The following is a 12,157-nucleotide window of genomic DNA, read 5'->3' as shown; positions in this document are numbered from 1 at the left end:
GACTAAATGTGAGGGATGAAGGAGAGGTTTGAGTCAAGGATGACCCCAAGGCATCGGGCCTGGTTAGTAGAAGAGATAGTCGTGTTGTTAATGGTGATAGATAATTCAGATAGAGGAGTGGAGATGGAAGGAGGGAATTTAGTATCATGTCAGCCCTGGCACCCAGATTGCATTCACAGGATCTGCCCAATACCCAGATTGGAAGCATAGGACTTGCCATCTTTGCACCCAAACAGCCTGCCTGTGGCATGCCCCTCTTACACATCTATGCTATGACACACATAATTATTAATTTACAAAAATTAATTTTCTCATTCACAGATACTCATTAATTCACTAATTCACATATACTCATTAATTCCCTCAAACAAACATACTCGTTCATACAAGTTTTCTCCATTTGCAGATAACGCCTCTCACCATGGTTCACTGGAGATCAGAAGCCTTAAAATGGCTTTGTAACCCTTTCCAGGCGGATAGATGTCAATAACTGTTTCTCATCTGTTCTTAAATGTCTTTTGATCGCAGTATCTTGTTCTACTTTTTGAGACCTTTTAGCCTACTTCTCTGTGCAAGACAGGTTCTTATGTCAGTAATCATGCCTGGGAGTGTCTAGTGAAATTAAACCCAATTATCAATTACATTTGGTTAACTAGTTTATTTAGTAACAAAGGGGGAATTACTTTTTCACACAGGGCCATCTAGGGTTGGATAGAATTTTTCCTTCTATACATGAAATCATTATTTATTGGATTGTGTGTTTACTCTGGTTGTCTATGTCTAATATTATGTCTAATATTAAAATGTGTTTGTTTTTCTTAATTGAATCTCAGTTTCTATGTCATCCGAGACACAACGTATGCAAAACATCACAATAGTAAAGTCAGAGTGCACACTATACCCTCACAATATTGCACAGCTAGACATATTACAACATATCCTGAAATGTTACAGAATTGTGCACAAAGGCTGTCTGTTCTGACCTATTAGATCGATAAACCCATTTGTAGCCAGACATAAGTATTGAGGTATGGGGTCATCTATCCAGTGTGCCTTGAAAGAAACAGCAAGTCCTAACAGTTGTCCTAAACCAAGAGTTGTGTAGTGTATGTCCGTATTGTACAGTAGTTGTAATGATTGTTACTAAAGGGTCAGCAGAAGTTTTACTTACAGAGAGGTGGGTGGATAAATGGAACAGCCTCCCATCATAGGTGGTGGGGGCTAATACGGTGAAGGAATTTAAACATGCATGGGGTAGACATAAAGCTGGAATCAGGAATGTTGGGCTCGGGACTGAGTCTTTACTTTGGGAAAAATGGGAAGACTTATTTTGCTGTCAAATTCAATGTTTCTATGACCTTATACCATAGATATATCGCATTACCGTAAACAGTTTAAAATTACATTCTCACGTAGTGAGGTGCTTGTTATTGGGACAGGCGGTATATCCTAAATACTTGTACCCAGACCTTTCTATAGGACGCAGAATTCGTATGAATGGAGAAGCCATCAGGACTAGCCCATAGTATTTATGTAATCTGGGGTAAAGTCCACATTGCTACTGTTTGTTGTTGCTTTTTTTGCTTGTTTGTTTACAACAACAATTGTTCGTTGTTACCAAAGGCGATCATCCAGGCAAACATTGCTTGCTGTATGAATAAGGAGGGACGTTTCGGAGTCACGTAAACGTGTTTCTCTTGTTCTGCATTCTCGCAAGTAGACAAACGGGTTAAGTTCAAATAGGAAATCTAGCTCCTCCCACATCCTATGGGCTGATTCTGTGCCTGGATGGGCCCCGTCTATGGCAGTGTAAACTAGTGTCTCCTCAACAACTATTAGGATGGGCGACACGGAGGGGGAAAAAGACCCCAACGGGGAAGACGGCCAGGAAGTTACCCCCTTTAACCCTTTTCTTCATGAATTCGACCCGGAAGGCTTCTGGCAGAAAACCAGGGTGAGTTTGGCTGCGGGACAGCCTTAGATGGCTAACTGAGGCAATATTGTGATTCCAGTGGGCAAGCGGGATTAATATACGTCCCCGAGGACCCTTCTGCAGAGCATTGCGCTTACTGTACTGTGCGGCGGGGGCGCAAATACTGGCTGCGCAGGAAAAATAGCGTTGCTGAGCATTTTGCTTGCAGTGTACAAAGTGGGTTAGGGGTTTGCGGTGCTGAGCTGGGGTCTAGTGATGTGGCATGATCGGATACCTGCGTTAGTTTACATATACGTACATGTATGTATATATGTGCGCAAGGAGAAACACACAGAGACATTATGGGACGTGTATGACTTCCGCAGAACAAGCTTTCCTGAATAATTGATGATTTCTTGGGACCCGGTGTTGCCCGCCTCTGCAATAACCCGTTTAAGTACCCGGGAAACAGCGCTGTTAAGGCCCATCCGGGCATTGAAAGTGTTAAGCGGAGAAATGGTTACATGCCCATGAATGGAAGGCAGAAGCAACTGACTTATTAAGGCCGTCGTATACGGTGCTTCGCTGCTTGTACATGGGGCTTGTGCTGTGTATTGGGGGTGTTCAGTGTCACTGTGCCTCTCGGTGTAATACTCATACACGCCTCCTCTATAGCTTTGGCCACAGTTTTCTGAATGTACAGTGTTATCTGAGGATTATTGCCCGCTGTCACATGATGGCTGTGTAAGATTGCCACCTGGGCTACTAGCCAAATGTTTTTTTGACACTGCAGTATCTGTATGCTCAGCTTTATAAACATGGGCTCTGGCAACGTAATTGGTACTTGAAGGAGCTTAATGATATATAGAGTACATCTAACGGGCAACAAAATAGTCAAAATGTGTCCCCAGTCCCCTAGAAAAAGCGACTCATTGACTGGGGAAGAATAAACATTCTGTGTTAAAGATGGTTACTTGGTAATCACAGGCCTGTCCTGCCGTATCTTTGGTAACACAGCACTGTTTGTAAGCCTCTGTCAGACAGGGGCCTGTATCTGAGGCCTCACCACCCTAACTGCTAATTAGTAACCACGGGAACTTGAGCTGTTCACACAGTCATACAAATAATATGCGTATTTAGTGAGAATATCCCTTGTGTGCTATATGGTATGACAGGCGTGTGTGTTTATATACATTGAAAGGTGAATATAAACTATCTATGCTCTGTGTTATTGTTTAACAATATTACTTATAAAGTGCTGACATGTTGCAAACACTTGTATGATAGATCTGAGTCGAAATGAAGTAAAAAAATATGAACTAAAATATTGTTTATTTGTTTTATATGGCGCCATCATTTCCCGCGGTTCTGTACACTGGGTAAACAGGACATAACTAGTAGTATATAACTTAACAATTTGACTTACAGAAACAGGGGTCCTGCTCAAACAAGCTTACAATCTTTTGTTTTGTTTCTTTACATTTTTAATTGGTAATTTTATTTGCCTTAAAGTCATCTTTTAGCAACTTGATTAAAATGGCTACAACAGATACAACTATTTTATATCAATGTGTGAGAAAGCCAGGGAAGCTTTTAGCAATACGTGGCAGAGACTCACACAATACCTTACATGTCTGCTTTGTCGTGCTGCGCCAGGACTGGTGGTCATGCCAGCGCTTGACCATATAACTTCCTTTTAGGTAACTTGGGGGAAAAGGTAGGTTGCTTCCTACTCTTTGAATTATAAACTACTCCAGCAGGAGGTAGTTTGCTCCTCTTCTCTGATAAGCGGACCTGAATATCTCTTATTTTAAAGGGATACTCCAGCTATTGTATGCACTTTAATGTATGCTAGCTCAGGGTCCCCTTTTACATTGTCACAGTGTTGCAAATGCGTCTGGCCCTTTCCCTACCCCCAGCTAGCTGCCATGCGAGATATGTGTTTGGCTGAACACATCTCTATGCAATTGTGTGCAGGGATCCGTTCAGCCAATCGGTGAATCTCAGACCATGGAGCGTGAGGGCAGCTGCGCGAGGGCAGCTCTTACATCAGGTTAAGTGTTCTTATTAAGTTTGGAAGTACTCACAGGGTACTTAATATGCATTCTATTTTTGTGGGGTGTCGGGAACATTAAACTGTCCCTTTAAGCCTGTAGTGTGTCACTTTCCACAAAAACAGATGGAAAGCAAATCAGCCATAGGAACACCATAAGTAGGGCAATTGATCTCTTTGTACATGTATGATTTCCAATGGAGATAGTCAGATTTTTCTTTCCTTGGTGCATACATTTGTTGCTCTCTTATCACTTATCGCTGATAACAGATATTTGCTTAACTGTTCGCACTTCTGAATAGATAATAGAATATCAGAGTGTGAAAGTGTCTGGAGTGTATTGATTATTTCTTACAAGTGTTATGTTTTGTATACACGTTCCTTGTATTTTTTTGAAGTAACGAACATGGAGGTAATAAATACTTTGACACAATTAAGGGGGACTTTCATGACAAAACACTTTTACAAAAACAGCCAGCCTTTATTAAACTTACCGGTAGAAAGAATTTGAATGACCGTTCCCCTGCTGGCTGTTGTATTTGTTTTCTGTAATTTTATATAATAGTTATATTTGCATGAGTAGTCAGAAAATAACAAGACAAGCTTCTCGCTGTATGAGTGCAAGCTCCACATAATAAGCTTACTAAGTATACCTGAAAGGAGAAACACGTCACAAAAAATCTCAAGTCATTAAAGTATTCAAAAACAAGAAATAAAATGAAGCGTGTAAAAAAACCCCCCAAAAAAACTAATACCAGGGTTACTTTGATCAACTGAGGTACCAATAACGAAAATGCACAACTATGCTACACAAGGGCATCTTTCTTTATGATTTTAATGTTAATGTTAATTTTAATGTTAATGTTAATCTTTCTGTGGGCCATAAGAGGATAGTGCAAGTCAACACCGTGTGATACTACTTCATAAAAGATTGTACATGCAGGGATCACGCGAAGGTCATTGATGGTTACTGCTTGTCATTGGAAAAGTTGCGGAGAGAGGCTTGGGAACACCCAAAACACATCAACTATTTCAACTTAGGAAATGTTCTTTGTCTTGGGGTCACATCAACCACAGATGTGGTTTTTATGCTTTGGAACTCTCACTGGCAAACATGATCTCTTCTGTTGAAGACTGAATTCTTGGACACTAGTGTGAATGACATTATATTTGACAGAGTTGGGTGCTTGTTTGCCCTCCATACGGATATATTTTTTACAATATCATTTTCTAAAATACTTTATGCACGTGTCTATGTGTAGCTATTGATGGGCAGTATTACTGCCATAGCTGCTGTTTTCATCCGGTCTATACACATTTATGTTATACTTTTAGGCTAGAAATCCCTTTAACAGGATGTTAAGATCTCAAAGTAAGGTTTCCTGTGAAAAAGGCTGTGCTGTCCACCATGTAGTTAACCCTCCCCGTCACCAAGTTAGCTTCCAATTTACAGAGCATTGCTCTTAAACCTTTGAACCGCAATGTTCACTGAGTGAACTGTGCGAGTTTAAACATGTTGATTTCATGTTATCAGAAATGTTTTGTAGAATTAAGTGGAGGCCAGATGTCGCCTTCATGGCCTTTTTCTTTGGCATTCGTGGTTGGTGCTGTTTTGTTTAAATGCTGGTTAGAGACTTTGTCAGAATACAGATCTTAGGAGGAGAGGAGATCACATTCCAGACCCCAATCCTTTTTGTTATATCTGCATAAATCATTTTTTTGTTGTTTGCACTGAAATCTCATGATATCAAATGCCAACTTGTCAAACATATTTGTAATACGGTATTTATAGATGATACTAGACTGTTAATTGCTAGAAAACCCAAGCACAGTCTGCTCAGTTGATGCATCTTCACTGATTCATGGGACATTAAGATGTATGTGTGTGTATAATATATATATATATATATATATATATATATATATATATATATATATATATGGCCTTCATATGTGCTTCACTACTGGAAAATATTAGGTTAGGGAACAGTCTGTAGTCCTCCTGATTAATGCATATTTAAGTAAAAAATGTAGTATGCATGTTTTTAACTTGGTTATATCACATGCTGCATCATGTATGATACAGTCAGTGTTATGTGCTAATCCCCAAGAGTCTTCCAGGTCATGAACTAGCTTCTCATATAATAGAGGGTCATGAGTAGGCAAGAATTTTCATGTCTATTAAATAAATGATAAAGTATGATGGGGGCTCTTGCCTGACCTGTATTCCCTGTGTTTATCTTGCAGTTTTATATCCTGGGTGTGATTCTCTTCCCCTTGCGTTTCCTGATGGCAGCCATCTTCCTCTTCCTGATGTGGCCCATTGCTTCTTTACGAGTAGCTGGGATCACAGAGAAAGAGCTCAGCCGGTCAATCAGATACCGCCGAACGTAAGTCCCCTGCCAGTCACTCAAAGGGAGAGGTTTCAAAACCAACAAGGGGTGGAATTTCTGCATTTAAATACAAAATGGAGGAGGTGTATAGAGTTTCTTGTCATCATTATGGTGCAACACTTTCATTTCTCCCCATCTCTTCCTTTCCACTTCCTATTTCATGTGTCTCCTCCGACTGTACATACAGCATCTTTCATCACCTGATTTACCTTCTGAGTCGCACAATGTTCTTCATGTGTGGCTTCCACTGGATCACCATCCGTGGCCGTCGCGCCTCCAGCTCTGAGGCTCCACTTCTGGTTGTGGCCCCTCACTCCACCTTCTTTGATCCCATTGTTACTGTGGTCTGTGACCTCCCATCCGTTGTGTCCAGAGTGGAGAACCTCAACATACCGGTGATCGGAGGTGAGTTTGACACCCGAGAAGGGTTCATGCTTTTAAGTGGAACATAGACTATGAAGTATGTCTATCAAGGTTCTTTCTTTTCCTTTTACCTTTTTAATGTTCTGTATTCCTCAGCTCTCCTGCGATTCAATCAGTCCATTTTGGTGTCCCGACATGACCCTGCATCGCGGAAAAAAGTGGTGGAGGAGGTGACGCAAAGAGCAACTTCAAATGGGGAGTGGCCTCAGGTGACTCAGTTGTAAAGAACAAGAATATTATTTTTATGTGCTTTGCATTATTAGAATGTGTTGTTGCATAGCACAGTGTTTAAAAGTATGTACTCCACATTTATTCTTCTCTAATACTATAGGATACCTAGCTATCTATCGCTTCTGGTGTATCTGTTCTCTCTTATAACCTGTACAGCATCTCTATCCTTCCCTGCCATATATCTATCATCATCAGTCAATTCAGAAGTCTTTTTTAGTGAGTCAACCCTACACAAACATCTAGAGCTTTGTTGTGTGGAGGTTTACATAATGCAGAAAATCAAGTAAACATTATATCAGTTCCTGCTGCTTACAGGCCTCTTAAAGAAGTAATAGAATGAATTCATATTATATGCTGTCTACTTATTTTAATGATCTTCTTTCCCCGGAGCTTTAAATTTGACCCTTTTGTTCCCTCTTTTTTTTTTTTTTTTTACTTCTGTAGGTGCTGTTTTTCCCAGAGGGAACTAATGGCAATGGGAAGGTCTTGCTGAAATTTAAACCAGGCAAGAAGCAGCCATTTTGTGTTTATAACGCTCAACATATTCCATTGGGGTTTATATGATGGTCCGCATGTTAGATTTATGGTAGCCTTAACATGATTGATTGAATGAATGCCACCGGGGTTTGACATACAGTCTCCCTTTGAGTTTGTGCTCCTGGTTTTCCCAGTATGTCTTATTGATAGTTTTGTGTGTTGCAGGTGCTTTTGTGGCAGGGGTGCCAGTTCAACCAGTACTCATGAGATATCCTAACAAACTGGTGAGTCCTGTGATGCTGAAAGACTTTTATGATGTTATGAGCACTCATGGGCCTGTTCTGAAGCCAGCTCTTTATTTTTGTGTCATGCATTCTGTGTTAATCCTGTGTATGTATTATTCTTATTCGCCCGTTAATAGTTATTTTAATAATTTAAAAATAGACTTTTAATGTATGGTATATTTTGCATCAAAGCAAGGATGATTTTGGGGAAAAATGTTTTTGTTTTTTTTTACAGAATTTATATCATATTCCTTTTTATAAATCTACCTAGTAGCTCTAAAGTAACTCAAGGCAGATGAAGTATACTTGGTATATTGTGTTACTCTCCTTTAAAATGAGGTAATGTATTTAAATGTGGTGGAATAGTTATCATAACAAAAAATTCATGAATCTGGCACTAGTCATAAAAAAATCAGTCAAAAAGTCATATTCATATTGGTAATCCTTTCGGAAAGGTTGCCATGTATGTCTTATTGAATTCATGTTTATTTACTTCTTTTAAATGTCAGAATGTACCTTTACATAAAATTGCATAGAGGTCTCATTATTGCCAGGCACTTCTCTGTCTGTACTTTGCATTTCAAATTTAAATTGTTCCTTTCTTTTATTTATGCAGCCAGCAACAATCTGGACCTGGAAAGGGAATGGGGTGTAAGTACTAAGTCTAAGACATCTTGGTCTTTCTCTTTTTTTCCTTGTGTATTTCTGTTTTTTGTTCTTCTTAAGAAATGTAGATGTGGGCTCGTTTTCAACAACTCGTATCTTTTTTTTTTTTTTTTTTTTTAATTATTTATGTAACCATTTCAAACATTGGATGCTAATTCTAATATTCAGGACAGCTGTTGACCTATAATCAAATTGTGAGATTAGGCCAGAACCCTTCAAGAATGGTCTAATGGGGCAAATTTTCTGGCCCCTACAACTCTGGACACCTTGTCTATCATCCACACTACAGCTAACTTGAATATTAAATTGCTGTCGTGGGACATTTTCCAAAATACTCACTACCTGTTGATGCCCAACTTTTTTCCATTACTGTCCTTCCTGATCTGTTTCTTTTCCTTTTTTCATTTAAAGTATGCCAGCCTCAGATGTGTTGTCCTGCTGCCTGGATTTTAAATATCACACAACCTTAATGGCGCCTTGCTCTTATTTTCCAGCTTTAAGGTTCTCTGGCTCACAATGTCTCAGTTATACATCAACCTGGAGATAGAGGTGAGAATGCACCATTGCCTTACTTATTTCAGTTGTTAACCCATTCCTGTTAGTTTACCGCGCTCGCATTTGTTCTGATACCTCAGTCAACTCCTCCTGTCTGGAATATATCGCGTTTTGAATAAAATTGTGTGTTTCTTTGATTGCAGTTCCTGCCTGTTTATCACCCATCGCCTGAAGAGAGGTCAGACCCTGTGTTGTACGCCAGCAATGTCCAAAGAATAATGGCCGAGTAAGTCATAATATGGTAGGCGATATAGGGGCTAAGTTAGAATTGGAGACTAAATGTCTGTAACAAAGTTAGTGAATTAGGTTAACCCTAATGAACGTGTGTGTATGTAAACAGCAGAGAAGAAAATGTTTTTCTTAGGTCTATTCATTTTATTTTTTTTGCTTCCCTTAGAGCGCTTGGCAAGCCAGCAACAGAATTTGAACTAATGGGTGATACACCGGTAACGCCTATTGGACACCTGAAGGTGGCAGTGGACCCTAAGATATGGGAAATAGGCAAAATACTGAAAAAGGCTGGGTGAGTGAGCCATGGTTTCACCCTCATGTGATCAGTACACAATATTGCTTATCAAGGACTACTTAAGGACTTTTCTTGATAAACAGAACAAGAAAAATATTTGGGTTTGAAAGAAGAATCTGCAAGATTGTCCTAATATTGTTGGCAATCTTAATGTGACAAGTACAAGCTAAATCATACTCACTCTTTATACCTCAGTGCAGAAAGACAATATGGCATCTAAAAGTGCAATTTCCTGCCACCTCTGAATTTACCACATTGATACAAACTATAGTATTTAACCTGAAGTATATAAATTTGGGGCTTATAATGTGTTTAAATCAAGCTTTGATAGTCCTGCTGGAGAACACTTAGGGTTACCCGACTGGTCAAACAACCAGCATGTAATCGCGTAATGTGGAAGTTGAGAAGTACCTTGGGGGGTTATGGCTATCGGTTGGGGCCAGTGCATCTAGTCATGGTATGTGTTATCTGTTTTCCTCCACAGGTTCTCCTTTGACAGCGTGCAGGGGCTGATTGATCTTTGTCTGGAAGGGGTGTGCTCCAGGGTTGGTTTGGATGAGCTGGCAGAGAAGCTAGACATAAGGCAGAGCGATGTAATCTCTCGTGTATTCAGCTACTTTAACAAGGTGTGAAAGACTGACGCTGCCATGGCTTGCGCCATGTGTTCGTATGACTGAGTTTAGATTTGACAATGTGTTTAAATGAAGCTGTACCTGCTACCTTTAAATTTTTCCTAGGCAATAAAGTTTTGAGTTGTGTTGAAGTAGTATGTTTACGCAAAAGTAAACATTATCACGTAATATTGAAAGCTCACATAAATTTACTTTGATAAATGTCTCCCTTTTGGGGCATAATTTTTATAGATCTCCTTATGGTAGGCAACTCCTTAAAAAGGGCCAAATGTTAAAAACATGGGAAGGACAAAAATTTGTCCTTTTTAGTTTTAATTTTTCAAAGAAATTCTTTTCTGGACGCTCTTATGAGTACACAGCCAAGTTCCCCTATTTATAGGACATTGCCTCTTCGAAGCTATTTTTTGCATTTGTTGTTTCTGGCATCTTCTGCAGCCTGAATTTGTGGTACATCTTTACACTATTGTAAAGCTGACCACGCTCAATAAAAACACCGCCATGAATGTAGAGATAAAAACAAGTATTACACTATGACATAGTCTATAATTTATGTATTATTTCTAAACTCAGGATGCAGCAGGGATGATTGATTTCCGGGAGGTCTCCTTGGTGCTAGCAGCCCAGGATGCTACACGATCTGCAGAGGAGCTGGCAAAACTTGCATTTGATGTAAGCATTATGTCTGTTTTCACTATTTTTATATTATATATATATTCACTATTCCTATTATTACTATAAAGCACATTCAGAGAAGTGGTCTGTTAAATAGAAAATCTAGAATTTGCCTTTTTGTCTTTTCACTTGGTCACCTATTTTCTTGCACCTCCAGCTCTTCTCTGTCCGAGATGCTGACGGATGCTTCATCCTCTACGGCGATGGATTCTCTTCTATTTTGCGCTCGCTTCTTGGTACTCCTCCTGCGGATAGCACTAAAGTCTATGCTGAATTGTTGACCCATTCTGAGCCACGTGGCCTGACCCGAGGTGAGTACACAATTACCTTTGTTATAAGATGCTGGACATATAAAGGGAAATGGGATGCACTGATATATCGGTGGCTGTACCGAGTCATAAAACTCCTTGAGCTAATGGGGAGCTCAATGTGTGTTTTGTTTTTTTACTAACTTACTATGAAAGATCAGTTTTCCTGCGCTCTTCCCCATTGCTTTCAAAGCAAATATATGCGGAAAGATATGTCAAGAAGGGAAGAGTACACAGGAAATGATTTTTCTTTTTTCTTTTAAGATGGATTTTTAGGATTTGCCATGCGTCACCATTGTTATCGTCATCTCTTTCTCTTCTACCTACGCCCACCAGCTTCAGGAGGACGTCGAAAGCCACCATGTGCCCAACAGAATGGGCGCTGTGCTGGGACATATACTCCCCAAAATCAGTGCAAGTTTGAATGATAACGGGGAGGGTGGGGATATTTTAATCGGGGGGGGGGGACTGGGGAGGTGGGGGAGGGTAAAACTCCAAAAGAGGGGGTAACGATGAACAGGTCTTTAAATTAATATAGGAAGCTGGCCTGTCCATGGAAAAGGGACTATTTTAAACGCTTATGGGATACATTGATGATATAAACTATTGTTTTGCAGGAATGATTGAAAAGGATACACAGCAAAGGGTGTTCCTCTGAAGAGTCACTAGCTAGTAGCCAATGTTACCGCAGATTATATTGAAAGCAGGGTTAAGCAGCAATATTCTGCATGTTTTTAGAAGTGAATGAATGGTGATTGAATGTATTGTTTTGGGGAAAGTGCGCTGAAATGGATGCAGATTTTGGTAATTAAAGAGGAGCAATATTCTGCATGTTAATAGCAGGTGCAGATTGAGGGTGGCAGTGATGCCCCGAATATATCAGCTCTCAGGGAAACAGCCTCCCCTTCCCCCAATTATATTTTAACTTTGTATTTTACTTGGATATTTTGTTCTTGAATGGCCCCTGTGTATTTGCACCCTTGTTACAATTCAGAATGATGATTATTTTTCATAAAAAATAATAA

At 39.7% G+C, this 12,157-nt stretch overlaps 1 protein-coding gene across 1 annotated transcript; it reads left to right on the top strand.

Annotated features, from left to right (window-relative positions):
• Nucleotides 1-1,840: 1,840 nt before the first annotated feature.
• Nucleotides 1,841-11,560, top strand: LOC149278028 (lysophospholipid acyltransferase LPCAT4-like). The gene is made up of 14 exons (XM_089502517.1): nucleotides 1,841-1,954; nucleotides 6,213-6,355; nucleotides 6,546-6,763; nucleotides 6,878-6,990; nucleotides 7,457-7,517; nucleotides 7,715-7,773; nucleotides 8,390-8,424; nucleotides 8,934-8,988; nucleotides 9,138-9,220; nucleotides 9,392-9,517; nucleotides 10,005-10,146; nucleotides 10,723-10,821; nucleotides 10,982-11,135; nucleotides 11,397-11,560. Exons 1-14 carry the CDS (start codon nucleotides 1,841-1,843, stop codon nucleotides 11,558-11,560), a joined length of 1,566 nt encoding a protein of 521 aa, XP_089358643.1.
• Nucleotides 11,561-12,157: the final 597 nt, after the last annotated feature.

Source organism: Sceloporus occidentalis, unplaced genomic scaffold, assembly GCF_023333645.1.
Source record: "Sceloporus occidentalis isolate IW3139 unplaced genomic scaffold, rSceOcc1.0.p SCAF_204, whole genome shotgun sequence".
NCBI classification, from domain to species: Eukaryota; Metazoa; Chordata; class Lepidosauria; order Squamata; family Phrynosomatidae; genus Sceloporus; species Sceloporus occidentalis.
This window is presented reverse-complemented; position numbering and strand designations above follow the sequence as displayed.

Excerpts from the sequence above, each read along its gene's own strand:
- LOC149278028 (XM_089502517.1), top strand. The coding sequence starts at position 1,841 with ATGGGCGACACGGAGGGGGAAAAAGACCCCAACGGGGAAGACGGCCAG. Across the intron at positions 7,518-7,714 it reads CTTGCTGAAATTTAAACCAG|GTGCTTTTGTGGCAGGGGTG; the intron begins GCAAGAAGCAGC and ends TGTGTGTTGCAG. Across the intron at positions 10,822-10,981 it reads TGGCAAAACTTGCATTTGAT|CTCTTCTCTGTCCGAGATGC; the intron begins GTAAGCATTATG and ends TTGCACCTCCAG.